General features: G+C 41.1%; 1 protein-coding gene across 1 annotated transcript in view; it reads left to right on the top strand.

Moving 5' to 3' along the window:
- Positions 1-455: 455 nt before the first annotated feature.
- Positions 456-20,147, top strand: part of Galnt5 (polypeptide N-acetylgalactosaminyltransferase 5) — a 40,746-nt gene continuing 21,054 nt past the window's right edge. Inside the window, exons 1-3 of the mRNA XM_032903316.1 lie at positions 456-2,389; positions 16,660-16,826; positions 19,430-19,549. Coding sequence (XP_032759207.1) covers positions 975-2,389; positions 16,660-16,826; positions 19,430-19,549 — 1,702 coding nt within the window. The 5' untranslated portion in view covers positions 456-974. The remainder of the gene's footprint in view (positions 2,390-16,659; positions 16,827-19,429; positions 19,550-20,147) is intronic.

Raw genomic sequence — 20,147 nt, forward strand, 5'->3', positions numbered from 1 at the left:
AGCACATTCAAAAGGCTTTAATTGCTAATATCACATTGAATTTGACGGGGGACACAAACGTTCAGATCATAGCAAAGTGTCCTGAACTTTTTATAGGAATATGACAAATTTTTTCAGTCTATTAAGGCTAAGAATGGGGACAAAAAAGATGGACTAGTGTAAAAAGACTGGCTGCCATACTTACGTAGAAAGATTTCTGTACCTGTTGGTGCAAGTTTCCTAAATAACTAAACACCCCTCTCTGGTGATTAGGCTATAAGTTGCTCTCTTCTTTAAGCCATTTACCTCTTAGAACTGAAACGTTAAGGTCAAGAACTAATTGTTCCAACTAAGCACGCAAGCATCTGGGTACCACAGGGTTAATGAGTAGGAGTGGGGTAGGAGGGGTTACAAACCAGGAACACATGTCCTCTAAGTTAGTTTGCTTTCCGTTTAATTGCCCTTAAAACACATACTCTCTCACATAGCACAGAAGGTGAGAGCTGAATGAACTTTGCTGGGTAATGGCTTGAAAGGTTTTCCTTCTGAGACATGGTGTTGAGTTACAGCATGCAGCCAACTGGGAGGAGAGAAGCTGCTGCCGGCAGCCCCATCCTAGCCCCACGTTCTCTTGTTTTCTTGGCCTTGAAGGAAGATGGACAAGGGCCGTCCGAGACAAGATGCGGTGAACTATCCTGCAGCTGCAGCTGATTGCTCTGGGAGTCACCTGGAGCCAGTGTGTACTAGGGTTTAGCCAGAGCCAGGGAGCGGGCACACATGCTTTGCTGTGAAATGCCACGCAGGCAGAGAGTGACAGGCAGTCAGTAAGAGCTGAGCGTTCCCCCTTTGGACGGCTGTTTCCTGCTAGGTTCCGAAGAGAGGGGCCTTGCTCCTGCTGCTGCTACTGCTGCTGCTGCTGCTGCTACTGTTGCTACCTCAACTCTCTCTCTACTCCAGGTAAGCAGAGGGCAAGCTGCAAGGCAAGCCTTTGTACGATGAACAAGATCCGAAAGTTTTTCCGAGGAAGTGGGCGAGTCTTGGCATTTATATTTGTAGCTTCTGTCATCTGGCTGCTCTTTGATATGGCAGCTCTCCGCCTCTCATTCAGTGAGATCAACACAGGGATACTCAAAGAAGATATCATGAGGAGGGAACAGACAGGATTCAGAATTGAGGCAGACCAAATGAAGATCCTTTCCCCCAGCAGCAGAGGGATGAGGCCGCCCCGGAATGGAGTGGGAGGCAATGAGAGCTTTAGAAAGGCTGAGAACCGTGTACTCAAGGTTGAGGAGAATGTGGACCAAGTCCAGAGGAAAGGGAAAATGCAGTTCCTCCTGGGAAGGGGGAAGGCTGTGTCTTTGTGGCATCGTGCACATGTGCAAACCCTCCCAGTGACACTCCCCATGCAGAAGACCCAGGGGAGAGACAGCAAGCCTGAAGTCTCCTCCTTGCCCATGCAGACAACAGTGTTAGGGTCTGAGAAGGACTCCTTCACAGCGTCAAGAGGAGTTCCATTGAACAAAACAGCAGAACATACAGAAACCTTGGATAAAAAACAAGAGGCCCCAGAGAATTATAATCTCAGCAGTGATACATCAAAGCAAGCCTCTCAGAGGGCCCTGAATGTGACCATCAGTGTCAGGACTGACAGATCAAAGTGGCAATCACAGACAGTAACAAAATCAAGCATACAATTTGCCAGCCTACCAATCCTGAAACCCGAGGAAGTCACGGTCACAAAGAAAACTGAGGCTCAGGGCAAAGACCTAAAATATGAAGCCCATAAAGCGCTCCCTCTTCTTAAGTTCACTGCCGATGTGGGTCACTTAAAGAAACAATCTACAAATGAGACGCGATTGGGAGTATTGCCAGAAGCCGATGGGGCCAAAGTGGCGCCAGGGAAGAAACTTAATTTCTCTGAAAGTCAGATTGTGATTATAACTAAAGAGGAAGGCCCAAAGACAGACACCAAAGAGGTACCTAATTCTAAAACCCAAACTGTCTTCCCTAAATTACTGGGTGGAAGCCAAGGAAAACATATCCCCAGGAGTCAGAGCCAGACCTTGTCCTCTCCATTAGCTCTAAAGAGAGCTGTGTCTCAGTCGAAGCCCACCTTAGCTGAGGAACTCCATACAGCAAGAAGCAACTGGACTGCCAAGGCCACAACTCTAGGACACCAGCAAAGCCATGTAAATATCTCTGAAAACCCTGGAAAGCATCACGTGCTCAGAATCGATGTGACCCTCTCTCCAAGAGATCTCAATGCTCCAGGTCAGTTCGGGCGCCCTGTAGTGGTTCCCCCTGGAAAGAAGAAGGAGGCTGAACAGAGATGGAAGGAAGGAAACTTCAATGTCTACCTTAGCGACTTGATTCCAGTGGACAGAGCCATTGAAGACACAAGGCCTGCTGGGTAAGGCCCATTTCTCTTCTCTTTTCTTGAGCTTTGCTTATGAACAGAAGGGTTTTATTGCAATTTAATTTTGTGTGAATTTTGGCCACCTAGGAATTCATTTGACAGTAATTATTTGATGGTTAACCAAATAGTTTACCCTGCGCACAGAGAAAAGTTCTGCTATCCGAAATGTCCTGCGCTCTCTTTATACAATCACATCTCAACTCCTTTCTTAAGCTTTCAGTTTCTTCCATTTGAAAAAAAAAAAAAACTGCCTCAATGACATGTGTTCACTATCCATTAGTAATGTAGCTCTAATTACAACTTGATGTTCAGTTCCGTAAGCCAAGCCAGCCTGGAAGCAGGATTCTGAATGTCAATTTGAACATGTGTAGTACATAAACAATGACTGGGGTTTTTTGTTTGTTGTTGTTTGTTTTTTGTGTTTTGTTTTTTTTTTTTAACTTCTTCAGAAAATGTTTCTTTGGTAAGTAGGTAGTTGGGGCAGGTTTTCAACAGGGCTCTCAGAAAGAACCTTTGCTCATGGTAGTGACCCAATTTGTGATAATCTATAGCTAAGTAATAAAATGTAAAGCACAATTCCATTATAACAGCAAGAGTGAAAGTTTCGTTGTTTTCAAGCTCAGGAAGTGTATCTAGGAAATGTTGGTCTGTACACGGAGAAGCAGCCTCCTAAGTCTCCCTGCAGTTAAATCTTAGAAAAACCATAAGTAATAGTGACTGGGACAAGAGAAGAGACGATTGTTCTCTAAAGGTAAAAGCCCTTCTGGTGGTGAGAATAATACACATTTGTGTATTCTGCCACGTGGAGCAGTAATGGTGGGAAAAGTCCATCATCAACAAGCAAACACCTGCAGGAACTTCAGGAGCACGCTACCTATGAATCTGCTTGCAGAGTTTCTGCATTACAGGAATCTACAAATATGAATGTGGACTTTGTGAGCCTGAGAGAGGAGGGGGCGGGCTTTCTACCCTGATTTATTAGATGAGGGCGCTTGTGTAATTAGTGTCTTCCTAATACTTTATATTAGATGTGTATCACTTGCCCACAGTAGTATGCCTCTGAGTTTCCCAACGGACCTCGCATTCAGTTCTTTAAACAATGAGACTCTTTACCTCCCTCACTGCAAGGTGGAGACAGAGAAATGATTCCAGTGCAGGTTCAGGCTCTCTTTGGTGTATTTACAAGTGAGGATACTTGTAGCCATGTGTTCACTACCCACTAATTAATAATACAGCTCTGATCACACTTGATGCTCCGCTCTCCAAGCTAAGCCAGCCTGGAGGGGAGAAGCCACCAACAGCGAGACTGAGACTTTGAGCATGTGCAGTACATAAACAATGGCTTTCTTTGGCTTCTTCAGAAAATATTTTGAAGCTAGGCAATTGGGGCAAGGTTTTAGACAGGGTTCTCAGAAAGAAGACGTGTACAGATGAACCTTTACTCATGGTATCAAAAGAAGTGTATTCATTATGATGCCAGTGTCAAAGAAGACAGTCTCTTAACCATTGATACAGAGCAATTAGCCATGTACTGTTGGCACTGTGCCACCCATACTCCCATGAAAAGAACACAATATTCCCAGAGAAGGAAACTGAGGTCCTAGGAACTTAAACGTCTCAGATCACTGACCTAGTTCTTTGTAGAGAAGAGAACAAAATTCACGTTCAAAATTCTCTTTCTCTCTCCTGTCTCCTGTGTATTATCTTCCAAAAAGAATTCTAAAATGTTAGACCAGCTATCCCCCGAAATCCTACGTGTCACAGTATTGAGCACTAGCTATAATATTCCACAAGGATTTCAGGAAAAAAGTCTCTTTTTAGGCAGCTTTGTTTAAGTGAGCCCTTGGTGTCCAGCAGGTTGCTCCCAGCCTGGGAAAGAATCAAGCGAGGTACAGGAGCACAGGATACAGCTCTAAGTGGAAAAACAAGGATCAGTGTATGAGGCTAGAACAAACACTAATGCTATCACCCAGCTGATTTATTGAAGGCTCCTTGCCTTCCAGAGCTTGTTAATTTATAATTTTGTTTGAGGAACTGGAGTCCTGCAGGCTAGGAAGGTTACAATTGGACTCTGTCTTCTGCAGGAGATTGTCCAGCTGCTGTTTCTGAAACTGACACGTGTGCTTGAGATGATGAGTCAGAGAACACACAGGCAAGTCCCCTCCCTCTTGCCACACAAACCACCTTGGATAAATATAGGTGTGTGTGTGTGTGTGTGTGTGTGTGTGTGTGTGTGTGTGTGTGTGGCTGGCTGATGTTCCACTCCAACCCCAGTCAGATGAAGATGTTAGGCATCAGAATGCTTACGTGTGAAACCCTCAAAGGATTTTTGGTCCTTTTGTGGTGTTCTTCCTTAAAGGAGAATAATTCATTTTTCTTTTATTTTCCTCACACTTGCAAATTATGTGTGCCCATGAATATGTTTAGACGAAAATACAAATAAAATATGTGGTATATTTTTTAGGTGGGCAGGATTCGGAGGAAGGGTATTTTGTTGTAGTGTTTTTAACGCTTGATATTATTTTTCTTCAGCTTTGGTCAAAATTATCTGAAATGTCTTACTCATGCATATAATAGGGTTTAAGGTAATAAATTTTAGTCATCTTAGAGAAAATTAGTATAAAATATAGTAATAAAATATGTACTTACTTGCATGTGTATGTAGGTAGGGTGCTCTAAGAACCAGGCATCATAATTAGCTGAAGTGCAGACTACCATAATCTTTAGATTTCAAAACTTTAGGAATAGCTTCCAGATGTTTATATTTTAAAATAAAACTGCTCCTATAGATTACAGAGTGAGTACCATATTATAACTTTCTGCTGAATACAGATTGAAAAGGGATTAAAAGCTGGGATTTGCAAGATTCATTTTGATTTCATTTCCCTTAGGCCAGATAATGACTAGTTTCTAGTTAACTTCTTACAGCTAAATTGACTGATATGCTAGGACAAGATTGACATCGAGAAGAGACAGGGTTGCCAGGACAACACCTCCTACTTTAGCCTTAAAGTCAGAATCTCTTTTTCAAACCACCTCTTACAACTCCTTCCTTCCATAACCCAGAGAAACAGTTATTACTCTATCTCAGAGTCTTATCCAAAACAAAGGACCCCTCTCTGCTACCAGCATTGTTCAAATTGTGTCCTCAGGGCTGTCTACAATTCTCTTACTGGTAGTAGATATCTATTGTGGTTCACATGTTGTGTTTCCTAAGACATCTTTAGAGTCTCTCAAGTCCCTCAGCATTGAGGAGTCAGTCTCATAACATTGTAAGAAATGTTTGTAGTTGATATGTATGTGTGTGTATGTATATTGACATGAGTGAGTGTGTGTGTGTGTGTGTGTGTGTGTGTGTGTGTGTGTGTGTGTGTGTGTGTAGGCTTGTAGTTAACCTTGTGTGTCTTCCATTACTCTCTACTTCATTTATTGAATTAGGGTACCTTGTGGAACCTACAGCTTACTGACCCAGGTGGACAGCTTGTTTCCACCATTTCTGCTTCCTCAGTACTGAGATCCTAGGCAGCCATCACTTGCTGGATTCCATCATCCACATGCTCGCATAGTAACTTCTTCACCTGTTGAGCCAGCTCACATGACTATGTTTTCTATATGTGATGCTCCTGACTATCACCTGTTTATTAGTTGATTTCCTCTGCAACCTGCTTACGTGATCTCACCATTTTTATCCTCATGTGCTAATCCAATATTACTCAGAATCCCCATGTAGTAGTATACCTTGTCCTGGGCCATGACATAGCTACAACCATTAAATTCCAACAGCATTCAATGTATGCAGCCTTCTTTCCACTGAATCACTTTGGTTCCTCAGTGAAAAAGAGCCTTGAGCATATTTTTTGTGATGTTCCAGGCTTCTGCAGAAACTTTTTTCAATTTTACTTCATACTCCCTGAGGGTACAGCATGGAGCTTCACATTCCAAAGATAAAAGCTGGCATAATACACACTTTATAAGCATATTTCTCTGACATGGGTCTTGAAAACTAATGCTACTGTTAAACAATAAATCCATGACAGGTTATCAGTTCAAACGAAGCTTATAATAAGTCATCTCATAAATTTCTAACTGTGTCTTGATTTCTCGTGTTGAATATGTAGAGTATTATCATTTAGCTTAAGGTATCTATGTCCTGTTTTATGCTGAGTTATTAATTGATTCATTAGTCCATATTTTTATTCTCTTAGTTTCAGTCTCAATGTTTTGACTTTGAAGCAAGGGAATTGCTCTTGTTTAGATTTTTTTCATTCAAGAAATAAGATAGAATTTTTTTTTATTTCTTTTTTTTGTTTCTATTCTTTTTTTCGAGCTGGGGACTGAACCCAGGGCCTTGCGCTTGCTAGGCAAGCGCCTACCACTGAGCCAAATCCCAACCCATAAGATAGAATTTTATTTCTACCTAGAATACTTACATATAAAAGATACCAAAAACCAAGTGTTCTTTTGACAGTTACTTTAATCTACCATATTTAATCCTTTAAAGGTAAAAATCTAATCATTGAAGTCTTTGCTTTTAGTTCTTGAAGGTGTTTACATCAGCACTGATCAACATTCATATGTATTTCACATGCACATATACCACATACAGCACACACACACACACACACACACACACACACACACACACACACACACCTGTTGCTGAGCTGAGGTCCTTTCCTCTCAAAAATCCATTCTACTTGAAGAAGTCTGTTTTTATGCCTGAACCTATGGTTAAAATAGAACTGCAAAAATGAACTTATTTTAAGAGTGCACTTCCTGAATCTGTACTTGGAGAAAGAAATATTTAAAAGAATTTTTCCCTAATAGTTTTCAAATTTCAATAAGAATAGGGGCTGGAGAGATGTCTTAGCAAGGAAGACTACTTACTGTTCTTGTAGAAGACCCAGATCAAAAATCTAGCACCACACAGTGACTAACAATCATTTATAACTCAGGTCCTGAGGAGTTGATGCCCTCTTTTGACATACAGGGGCATCAGGTACACACATGGTATACACACACACACACACACACGTGCATGTGTACATAGACAAAACACTCATACACATAAAGCAAAATTTGAATAATCATTTTAGAAAATCTATGAGTCACAATGCACTCATGTCTGCTATATTGTAACAGTGCTCAACAGCCTACCATAATGCTGGCTGTTCCTACAGAATTCTGTCAAATTCTCCCATAAGGCCATTATGTCTTTGCTACCTTAGTTCAGAGCAAGGACTGTTAACCAATAATACTTTTTGGCAAACATGAGAAGCAAAAGATTGCACTGGGCATTTCCTATGAAACTGCCAAAATTACTAAGGGAAAAGTTTCTGGAATCTTAATGTTGACTGTGGGAAGCTGAAAAAAGCTGCAGTTAAAATAAAAGGAAGATGGGGAGGAGGACAGTAGCTAATCATACATTCTCCACATCCTGAGGCTTCTTGAACATTATTATACTGAAAGAAAATAAAAGGTTAAATCAAATACAATTTGATTTTATTTTCATTATGATGAATATTTGTCTTGGTGTTTTGGGGTGATTCTATGACTAATAGTGACTGGAGAACATTATCTGGCAAAATGGGAGAAGCTGTGATGTGTCCCAGAGAGGAAAGAACCCATCAGAGATAAGGAAAAACAGCACCTCAAAGGACTCCCTCCTGATTTCACATGTGGAGGTGAAAGCACTCAACTGTGTTTCTTCAGCTGCATGTGTATCTGTACATGCACACATGCACTCTGTTCCACAATTTGAGGAGGATGGATGTATATATTTATATATAATATATATGAAATACATATACATCATATATATGCATATACCTATACATCATATGCATCATATATATCATATATATATGAAAATGTTTAAAAAGCAGAAGCTAGATCATAACAGCAATGGTTAAATATGGCTGAGAAATAATTCTGAAACCTTCATATGTCCTCCTTTGTCACAGAACTACACTTGAAAGAGAAAGACTACCAGAGGAGGAAAATATAAATTGCATTTCAGCCATTAATTCGAAGCAAAGAAATGTCCCATGGGTCTTAATTAACCTAACACTGAGGAAGTTAAAGCAGGTCAGGACGCATCCTCCCACATCCTCCCAAATGCTGCCCAGGAGCTGGAAGTACACTTGAGAGAGCATACGAGTAGGTTCAGCACTTTGAACCTATTCACACCAATTGCTTAGACGTCTCAGCCAGGGCCAAATTCAACCACCAGTCTCATTTTATCAAACTCGCGATGTAATATTTGCCCTGGGTCCCCCTGTCCCAGGACATAATTTCCTGTTGTCCTCCCTGGCTGACCTCTTCCAAAAGAGCTTTCCAAAGAGAAGAACGAGTCACCATGCCTCCCCCAACAAGGTGAAGAAATCTTAGGAAAAATAGCAATGGTTACAGGCCTTGTTTTGTTTTCTTTCAAAACTAAACAGAGACATTTAGACTTCCCTGGAAAAAACATCAGAATTATGGGATATCATGGCAAACTCCAGTACCTTTATATGGGCTTGCCTTTCAAATGTGCCAAACTGGCCATGAGAAAGAGTTGAGATGGAGAACTGGACATTTGCAAAGTTCTTGCCACTTGAACTCTTAGTTGTCCTAAGAAAAATAATTCAAGGTTGTTATGGTCACCATCACCCCAGCATTATCTACAGAGAAGCGGGGTTGCTCACATTATGGTGGTAATTCAGCCGTGGCCATTGACTGCATTGCACATTGCATACCACACTTTATTGTTCATCAAGAGTCAGCAAGTCAGGCCAGGCAGCTGGTACCCTTTATCTTTCATGCATGTTATCTCATGTGACTGCTACAACAGCCATGACAGACTGATAAAGTATTACATCTCCTTATTAACAAATAAAGAAATAAATGCAGGATTGAAAGAGGTGAAGGGTCTTGCACCCCCCATAAGAACAACAATGCCAACCAACTAGAGCTCCCAGGGACTAAACCACCATCTAAAGAGTATACATGGACAGACTCATGGCTCCAGCTGCAGATGTAGCAGAGGATGGCCTTGTTGGGCACCAATGGAAGGAGAATCCCTTGGTCCTGCCAATGTTAGACTCCCAGTGTAGGAAATTGTCAAGGAGGGGGGAGAGTAAGGGAGAGTGGATGGGGAGGGGATGGAGAGGGGAACGCCCTTATAGAAGAAGGGGAGGGAAAGGGATAGGGGGTTTATGGACAGGAAACAGGAAAGGGAATAACATTTGAAATGTAAATAAATAAATGCATACATGTGTGTGTGTGTGTGCGAGAGAGAGAGAGAGAGAGAGAGAGAGAGAGAGAGAGAGAGAGAGAGAGAGAAGGAAAGACAAGGGCTCACAATTCAGAAATGATGGGTTGAATACCAATGCTTAGTCTTGCCATCACTAAGTACTAATTGTGCTTCATCAGTCAAGTTCTTTCTGAACCCAGCTACTCTACCTCATAATGATGTGCCTAGGCCTCCTTGGTTTGTCAAGGTTCTTCGTGAAGGGAAGACTGTGTCTTGTTGAGATTCTTAAGATATGCTTACTCTATTAGACAGTGATACACGTATGTTTATGTATGCTATATGTGCTTGTCTGTTTGATAATAGGTGCTTCAGAGCAACACTAAGGATAGGAACCTGCCCTGAATGCTTTAGTGATGAGAATAGTGACTCTGTATAAAGGAAACAGCTAGCAGCTTTGAGATGCAGACTCTCCAGCTTCTCATTGAGGGTTCTTTCCACGGGCTCCATAACCTCCTTTTTTTGATTCCTTATAGTCATGAGTTTTGGAAAAATTTAGGCCTCACTCTCTTCATGTATAGGTCAGAGGTGAGAAGGAAAATCTCAGGAAATAATGACAAAGGGCGAAGAGCCCAAGGTTACACACCGTATAACAACCTATATTCCAGAGCAGTTGTGAGGAGTGACTTGACCAAGGTTACACACAGTAGAGCAGGCAAGAAACATGACCCACAGATGCTCTGCTCTTCCCCTGGATTATTTTTATCCTAGAACTCCATCATCTTAACTCCTGCCTCTATCCCAGTTTCACCCTGACAGCTGCCTGCTCAAAATAGACTATTGTTAACATGGCAGTGTTGGTGCTGGTGGGATGTATTTGTGAGCCTGAGTCCGTTCATTCTCATGACACATTCTTGCCTCTGCAACTGCAGCATCGCCAGGCTAAAGGCTTTAGTGGAAAGTGGGGGAGCGGCAGTGAACATTCTCAGTCAGGTGGTTTGAAGCAAATGTCAAGGATCATTTACCCTATAAAAGAACAAATCACAAAAGTAAAATCCTCATATCCCTATACCTTCTTATCAGCGGGAGGCAAAGAGGCCCAAATAATTTGAAGGTCTTAGGAAAGAATATGATTCCAGACAGAGCACCTCAGCTGGTCACTTGATTCTCCTGATGCTCCTGGAGATATCAGAGTGTACAGAGTGAAGGGCGCTCAAGGCTCCCATGGAAGCTGTCGTTGAATTGCAAATAGACATTGAAACATATTCTTCTGTTCAAACCCATAAAGACTGAGATTTGACCTTCATGATGTGTTTTGCCTCTGCTGGAATAAAATGAAAAATTCATAGAAATGAAAGAATGTTATCACCCCCTCAGTGTTCTGATTTGAAGGCCTCTCTATTTGATAGACTCCATTCAAATCAAGTCAGTGGCCAAGGACTGAGCACACAGAAGCTGAGGAGGTAAACCATCAGCACTGGAGTCTCTTGATAAATGAGCAAGCATTTGGTAGATTCAGATCAAATACTGTCTGGGACTGGCCAGTGCTTCAAGTCAGAACCTGAGTCAAGATAGATATTTCGAGCTCTCACACAGACTTTTCAGCATGAGGCTTGCCTGGTATTTTTATATCCATTGTTTCATGAGACATGCATCGATGTTCTATGGTGCAAGCATCATTGTCTTCATCCTAGAAGTGAATGATCTGAAATGATGAAGATTAAGCGTTATGCTGATGCTCAGGCAGCCAGTCAGTGCCACAGAGGACTAAACTTCCTTGTCCTTTCCCATCCAGAGCCTTTGTTCTACCATGGTTATGCACCACCTCTTCCAGGATGATGAAATTCCTCACATTTGAGTTCCACATAATCTGGAGTCTTTGGATTGCTATAGTGGTTCAAACCAAGACTCCCCTAAGCAAAAGAACTTACATAATTTTAAGCAGAGAACCAGACTTGTAGATTCTAAACACACAGTTTGTATAATAAATGATCATTTAGAAAATAAGTCATAAATTCTTAATCTCAAAAAAGTTCCCAAAACTAAATATCATGAAGATGTGAGACTTCATTAGCAATTCCCTCTCCTACAAAAGTATCAGAAATCAAGACTCTGAAAAACTCAGAAGCAAAGATAATTCACTTTACTTGGGCCAATGGAGAGGAATTTGAATAGGTTCTACAACCTATAGAATCTAGATGAAGTTGGATGGCTGTCACTACTTATACCTGGATTAAGTGTTAGTAATGCCGAGAGCTGTCTGGTTTGACCTGTTATGCCTGTGAATAAACAAACAAACAAATCTGGTTTGTTACACACTTGTCACATGTTTAATCTGTTTACTGATATAGAAGATCGGGTTTCTAAAAGGGTGTGTGACCTAACACTGCCCAGTGTTAAGCACAAGAATGCTTTCCAAATGTATATCTAGGAGAGAGTCCTCCTTTGAATTCCAGAAAATTCTGAGTTATCTTATACCAATAAAGCAAAGCAAATTACCTGTTGCTGTTTCCCCATTGGAAACCTTGATTCCAGTTACATCATAGGAGAAGGGATCACAACTAAAGTTTAACATTTTCGAATAGAAATACATTTTTGGGAGGTAAAGAAATTATATATTGATTCTACATGACTATATTACACAAATTAGGTATTGAGAATCTATAGGTCCAGGGGCTGGAGAGATGACTCATCTCCCAGAGGACCAAGATGTAATTCTATTCTCAGCATCCATAGTGGCAGCGGACCACCACCAGTAACTTTGCTCGCAGAGTTACTGTCATGCTCTTCTGACTTTCACAGGTACTTTGTACATGTGGTAAGCAGACATACTTGCAGACAAATATCCATGCATTAAAAAATCATAATAAACAGTTTAGAATCTACAAGTCCTGTGCAATAATCACCCAACAAAAATGTAGGTTTTAATCCTTCCACACAAAGTTACCTGTATTTGTTATTGCACCGCCACCCTGTCTCAAAGGAAAATACATTCTCTCTTGCCACTCAAGCTTTAAATTTAAGTTCTACTCCAAATCTCGGTCCTCTCATCCATCCATTCAATATGTTATTAAAAATTTATTGTGTGCAAGACTCTTAGGAGCTTGTGGTGATACAGGAGCAAAGCATTTGACATACATTCCAGAATTCTGGATGTAGAAGAGAAGGAAATAGAATTGACAAATGGATGCTGTGGAAGAAATTCAGGTAGCTAACAGAATGAGAGAACAGTGGCAGGGCAACTGACAAAAGCTCTGGGCAGGCAACATTGAATCTAATGCCCAAATGACCCGATGCAGCCATCCACAAGTGCCTGGGGATTGGGGCTCACTGGTGAGACAAAGCTGCAGACCCAGCTCTCGGAATCACCTGCTTAGTGGTCATGAAGAACCAGGGGTGAGCTAAGAAAGAAATGGAAGGGAAACAGCCACTGGGCAAAGGCTGAATATTACAAGAGTCTGAAATCTCAGGAGACGGGGAAGATACCGAGATGGACTTAAAGAGATAGTACATGTCAGTAAGGTTGATCATTGCAAGGAGAAACTGCCCCTTGGTAATTTTAACAGTCATTGACATGCTTGCCAGCTCCTAGTTCTATCTGAGCCATCCCTTACACCCACAAATATGACTCCATCCCTCAGGAAAGGGAGAAGAGGCTGACGAATTTGCCCCCTTCCCACCTAGCTAGTTTGCTGTCTTTTTTTTTTTTTTTAAGATTTCGTACAAAATAGTCCCAAAGCTCTGTCTGTTCCTGCATCTGACTTGGACTAATTATCCCAATAATAGACTCACCCTGTCCCTTCTCAGTGGACCATAGTCTCTTCACACCAGTCTTCACTGCTCAGCAACACAGCTTCTGAGAAGTGAAATATAAGCTGCCTTATATAAATGTATAAAATACATTTCAGAATTTACCTTTTCTGTTTCCCAAATTGTCCTTCAACTGTTACTGATTATACAACCAACTGCAATATTTATTAAACCTTGACAAGCCTACAATTGGTGACTTTCCTTGTTCTAATTCTTTTCTAGATTTTATTATTAACAACATTTAATTCATGGAAAGTTATTACAATTAATGTTTTATGGATTTCTGCAAAAATTGTAAACATAAAAAGCTCCAAAGATGGATTTTGAAAGAAGGAGAGAAAGAAACAAGAGAGTAAATGGCTAACATAGCATTTCTCTGAGTTATAACTAGGCCTACTTTTGAGTTAGGGGGAGAGGGAGTCCCCCATTTAAACCACAGAGATATGTTGCCCTCCAAAAGAACGGCTATTTCCTCCTCTGAGTTGTTAAGCTCGTGGGGTGATCTGATGAACATATCCCTTCAAAGATGTATTTACTTCCTATTTCCCAGTCTGCAACAATTCCTTACATAACAAAAACGTGAATTTTGTGTAGCAAAACCTGTAATTGTTAAATATAAGGCAGAGGCTGGCAGAATTTGGGCAATCATGATAGAAACGCCTGAAATATTTGTCTTGAAGATGTCAATGGAAACAATGTGGACACTAAGGATACTTGTGAGGGTCAGAAAAAAGTGAGGCACTCTGCAGAGAATGTTTCTATCACTCCTGTGGACATTTATGTTGTCATCAAAAGATATCACTAAAAAACGTGGGCTTGGATTGTTTCTCCTGACTGCTTGCAGGGGTTCAGTATCAGGTGATTGGGAACCGGAGAAGAGGATTATGTGTGTCACAGAGTGCCAGAGAGCTTAACTAAATTGTGTCTTATAACACATTAAAATGAACAGAAATTGGAGGTGATGAACTTGGACATCTGCTAAGGAATGTAGCAAGCACAGCATTGAAGGTGTGACCGGGTATCTTTATTCTACTCGTAGTAAAATGCAAGAGAAGACAGATACATTAGGAGAAACTTTGGAGCAGAAATCCTAGGTGTTATAGCAACCACAGGTAATTAATATAATCCTTAAATATAGTCAGGAATGCTCAGACTTTACAGAAATTCCAATGCAGGTGCTCTTTGTACAGAATAAGATTAATTTAGGCAGCCTGTTATTTTACATTAACATTAGAATCAGATTAAGACATCTGATTGAAATGTGTTATTTTGACTTTACAGCACCTGAAAATGTAGCACACGTTCATTTTAGCCCTCTAATATTTTTTTAAGTTAAAATCACATATTATGAGGAGACCAAATTAGCTTTACTGTAGGAACTTACATTCCCAAACAGATGGGTCAATGAACTGTGAGTTATTCTTTGGTTTCTTGTTTATGACAAAGAATCTTAATTTCCATGCAAACTTTCTGCATCTGTTTTCTGGGGTTGAAGTTGGGTGTGGTTTTCCAAAGCCTTTGTACATTTTGTTAACCAATCACTTTTAAAAATGACTGAAATTAGAGACCCTTAGTAAGTTTGCTTGTTCTTCTTATTATCAAGCTCTGTATCAGATATATATTTAATCAAGACAAGTTTTTAATCCATGCTTTGTAGTTGGCAAATAAAAGGTCAAAGAAGTTATGCAATTTCTTCAAGCCAGTAATTAAGTGATATGCAACCATATGTTTATTTGCTTCCCAATCCAAACTCTACAAACTCTATTAGTACAGAAAATCACCATAGACCAAAAAAATGAAAACTACATCATTTTGCAGTCTCATGGACGTGGTAACCAGGGAAATGATGCTGGGTGAGTCACTGATCATCTTGTGCTTCATTTTGCATCATTTAAAGAAGTATTTGATAATATATTACACAACTGCACCTCAAGCAATTGCCATGGTATTGAATTAAATTATGTTCACAGCAGTACATTGACAACCATAAACAAAGAACAAGCAAATATTGTTGGTTTAAGTATAGCATTTACTTTTATCTATGTCTTATTCGTTAAAGTAACAAAAATGAGCCATGGTACTTGACAGATGCTCTGGTTTCCACCAATGCTACATCTGCGGCTAGCTATGTTTATTCCAGGGATCTAAACTTCTATGGCTACTTCTAGAGGCCAGGTTAGACCAGAGCTTCAGTCCCAGATCTGGAACTTACTAACAACATAACCAAGAGCCAGTCTGTCCAAGACTTCAGCCATTCATCCTGAAAAGGGAAAGAGGTCAGAGTTTTGCACTGAAATAAGGTAGAGTACTTAAGTATTTATTCACACGCACCACTGATTATTCCTTTACTAAAAGGAGGTGTGTTCGCAAAAGGGTAAATACAATTTGGACAGTCTCACAAAGAGCTGCCCTGTGACAGTGAAACAGCCAGGTACAGAAAATGCCACAATGAGGTAGTCATGAGCTGCAGAGCCTGTAGGAGACCATGGCCAGGAGCAGCCCACCAAGCACCTGCTCCCTCCTAGCCTGGCTACCATTTCCATGCCAACAAAATGACTTCAAGTATAGCTTCTCCACAGCAGTCACAGCAAGAGACGTTCAAACAGAGAAGTGGGAAGGGGTGCAATGATTTGGTGTATGTGCATTGTGCAAAAAAAAATACTTTCATATGCTGAGTGAGTGAAGGATATCTCTCTTGCCATTTGGCAGATGGTTATTGATACAGGCAATCATAAGCTACTTAGTGACACTAAATAACACAGAATGCTCTCTTCTGGTATAGAATTTAATAATGATAGTAAGAGCTCCTGTTCTGTAAATGTCTGTGCCTGGAACTGTACTAAATGGTTTCTATGAAGATCGCTGGGCTCTGAAACTCTAAGAGGAGCATTATCTTGTTTGACAGATGTGAAAACTGAGGCATGGTAAGTTATTGAACTTAATTTCTTGGTCATGGAATTAAAGTAGTCTAACCTACAAGACCCCATCCTTTTTACTACAGTGTTATCCCTCCTCAGGAGGCCTCACATCTGCCATGATGGTTCTTTCAGCAAATGCTATTGCCCACGCCTACAACAAAATGAACATGGTGCTCATATAAACAGGGGACTTGTAGATATTTGAGTGTGTGTGTGCGTGTGTGCATGCTGTGTGTACAGATGAGTCGGGCCCCTTTGTGATCTCTGTGGCACATCTCTTGCACTGTGCTTATATCCTGGCCCAGGTGTGCAGAGCAACTAGTTCACAACGACCTCCCAACCACCAGCATCATCATGTGCTTCGTGGATGAGGTGTGGTCTGCTCTCCTGAGGTCTGTGCACAGTGTCCTCAACCGCTCCCCTCCGCACCTCATCAAGGAGATTCTGCTGGTGGATGATTTCAGCACCAAAGGTAAGAAAACCTTCTTGGATTCTTCCTGAAAAGCTAAAGCTTTATGGTAGGCGAGAGCACTTTTGTTTATCAGGCTATTTAACGAAGCTGGCTTTATAAGAACCAAGCTACTGTTTCATTGCAGCCATTAAAGTATGAATCTAAGCACCACGCGTGTATTACTAATTGAAGCAAGAGGGATGACTCAGCGGTTAAGAGCACTGACTCTTCTTCTAGAAGATTCCCGGTTCAACTCACTGCACTGACACACTCAAAACTATTTGTAACTGTGGCTCCAAGGGGGATCCAACACCCTTTTCTGGCCTTAACAGGCAATGCATGCTTACCGTGCATAGATGTACATGGAGGCAAAACATTTGAACATACCACATATCTACTTTTAAGATTATCACTGCTAATCTGGGGGTCTGTGGTGCTGAATGTTTTAGCCATTCCCATCAGGACCTACCTGCTTCCCAGGAGTCATTTTCATCCTGCCACTCCCTGAGGTGGTCATGTGAGTCCAGAAGGTGATGGACAATTCATTTTTCATGGACTATAACAAGCAAATTCCACCCTCTTCACAGAATTATTTTTCTAGTCAATAACCAAAGTTAAACTCTGTGGAAAGCAAAGAAATGGAAATCCCTCAGCTGCCTCTAAAGAGGAAGGAAGATGTGTGTGCAGTAAAGCTTGGAGAGGACACATTTTCAAAGGCTCAAAGAGATAGCCATTCTAGAGAAGGCTGGAAGCAGAAGCTTCCCCAGTGTTTAAGATTCCATTTATATTCATTTGTTATAGTGAAGACTTTTGCTCTTTGCATTACCCAAGGATCTCTGTGTGTAGGAAGTCTTCTAGGCCCAGCAAGACCACAATGTGAATTCCCAAAATGTCCCACATGGGACATAGTAAAAACAGCACATGGGAGATGATGTTAGAGACAACCAAACCTAGATCTGTAGGCATGATAATGTGCGTGCTGTCTTTGCCCAGTTGTTACCACCATAGCCACAGTGAACTCATGCAGCAGGAGGATGCCAGAAGAGAATTAAGAATGCTAAGTGATTGGGATACCATACACAGAAGTAGCAGCGAGCCACCAAGCAAGAAAGCCCTTTGATGAGGAGCACAGCCAGTTTTTGTTTTCATGGTTTATTTTTGTTTGTTATTGTGGAACCTGAGTCTTGTACAATTTCTGGGTCCTCTTTAAGAAACACACACACGCGCGTGCACACACACACACACACACACACACACACACACACCCGACACACACACCCCACATACACAATTTGTAAGAAATATGCGTTGTAAACATTTCAAATACAGAGGCGAATGCCAGCAGCAAACCACTGAACTGAGAACGGGACCCCCCCTTGAAGGAATCAGAGAAAGAACTGAAGAGCTTGAAGGGGCTTGAGACCCCATATGAACAACAATGCCAAGCAACCAGAGCTTCCAGGGACTAAGCCACTACCTAAAGACTATACATGGACTGACCCTGGACTCTGACCTCATAGGTAGCAATGAATATCCTAGTAAGAGCACCAGTGGAAGGGGAAGCCCTGGGTCCTGCTAAGACTGAACCCCCAGTGAACTAGACTGTCGGGGGAGGTGGCAATGGGGGAGGGTGGGGAGGAACACCCATAAGGAAGGGGGGAGGGAAGGGATGTTTGCCCGAAACCGGAAAGGAATAACACTCAAAATGTACATAAGAAATACTCAAGTTAAAAAAAAAAAAGAAAGAAATATGCTGTAAATATATTCCAGGAAAATCAGTATAGTGGCACACATCTGTAATCATAGTACCTAGGGGCAGGAGTGGGAGAATCAAGAATTCAACTTTTGCCTGGAGTTTATTGTGAAATTCAGTCTCAAAAAAAGAAAGAAAATATGGAAGCCATTCCTACCTGGTATAGTTGTCAATAGCCACAGAAGTGACTGTACCTCTATCCTTAAACATCTCTATAATGTTCCTTAGCTGAGCCCCTCTGCACCCCACTAAGAAGCAAAGATGTTCTAAGATGAGGCGAAGTCCTAAGTCCTATGACTAAATCTCTTGTGGGCCAGGACTGAAATTTGATTAGGCAGGCCTGTTCCTAAGAGCAAGGCAGAGTTGTATAACCGCAGTCACACCACACCTCAGGCTGATCTCTTCGAGCTGAACACAAGCCAGTCAGGGCTGGTTTCCTTCCCATGGTGAGAATTACATGCCGGGAAACAGCCCACAGACACAGTCACTCAACCAAGCAAGTTCTTCAAACCGGCTCTAGTTGCCGCTCTGTCTAATGATCCTTAAATGTACTCATTAACTCTTTCATCACTGAGACTTGTCAGCGGGGACAGTAGTTCCTAACCAACCAAATGTGTACTGTCTTCTTACAAATTTTCAAATTTATACACTCAAGTCAGGCAGCTTTCTATCTTGGATTTGAGAAATTGGTTTGTTTAGAATATTGAACCCATGGAAAATATTTTCAGTAAGATGACATCAAATAAAATTATGAGCTCAAAGTTAAAATTTGACGAGAGTGACAGCATAGTTTTGGAGTTGAAATTGCGAAAATGCTCCTGGTAAACCCAGTCAATTAAAGTACTTTGGGTTTCTTCTTACCCTGATACAGACTACCTGAAAGCTAATTTGGATAAATACATGTCTCAGTTTCCAAAAGTTCGGATTCTTCGCCTCAAGGAGAGACATGGCTTGATCAGAGCAAGGCTGGCTGGGGCGCAGAATGCAACAGGTAAGAAACTGTCCCGAGCCCATATTGCATTCATCACAATTTTGCTTTAATTTATAATGTTTTCCAAACAAACACAGAATATGAAAGAATGTATATCCACATGTTCTTCTTATGTGAATATTAATTTCTAGCCCTGTGACATGAAATTTCACAGATACACACAGATACAGAGAGAGAGAGAGAGAGAGAGAGAGAGAGAGAGAGAGAGAGAGAGAGAGAGATTACATTAATTGCTTTTTCTGAGCCTTTCAAAAGGGATATGGAGAGAGCATAACACCATGGCACTATATACTTGAGTTTTTCCTGGATGTTACAGAAAATGGTAGGGAGATTCTCTTAAATACTTTTATATTGAAAAACAGCAAATACTTATGAATGTTCTTGTCAACTTTTCTCACTATTCCCAGTATTTTTCTTTTTTTTTTTACCTTTTTAAGGGATTATTTATTTATTTTATGTATATAAGTACATTGTACCACATCAGAAGAGGGCATCAGATCCCATTTCAGTTGGTTGTGAGCCACCATGTGGTTGCTGGGAATTGAACTCAGGACCTCTGGAAGAACCATCAGTGCTATTATCTTCTGAGCCATCTCTC

Source organism: Rattus rattus, chromosome 5, assembly GCF_011064425.1.
Source record: "Rattus rattus isolate New Zealand chromosome 5, Rrattus_CSIRO_v1, whole genome shotgun sequence".
NCBI classification, from domain to species: Eukaryota; Metazoa; Chordata; class Mammalia; order Rodentia; family Muridae; genus Rattus; species Rattus rattus.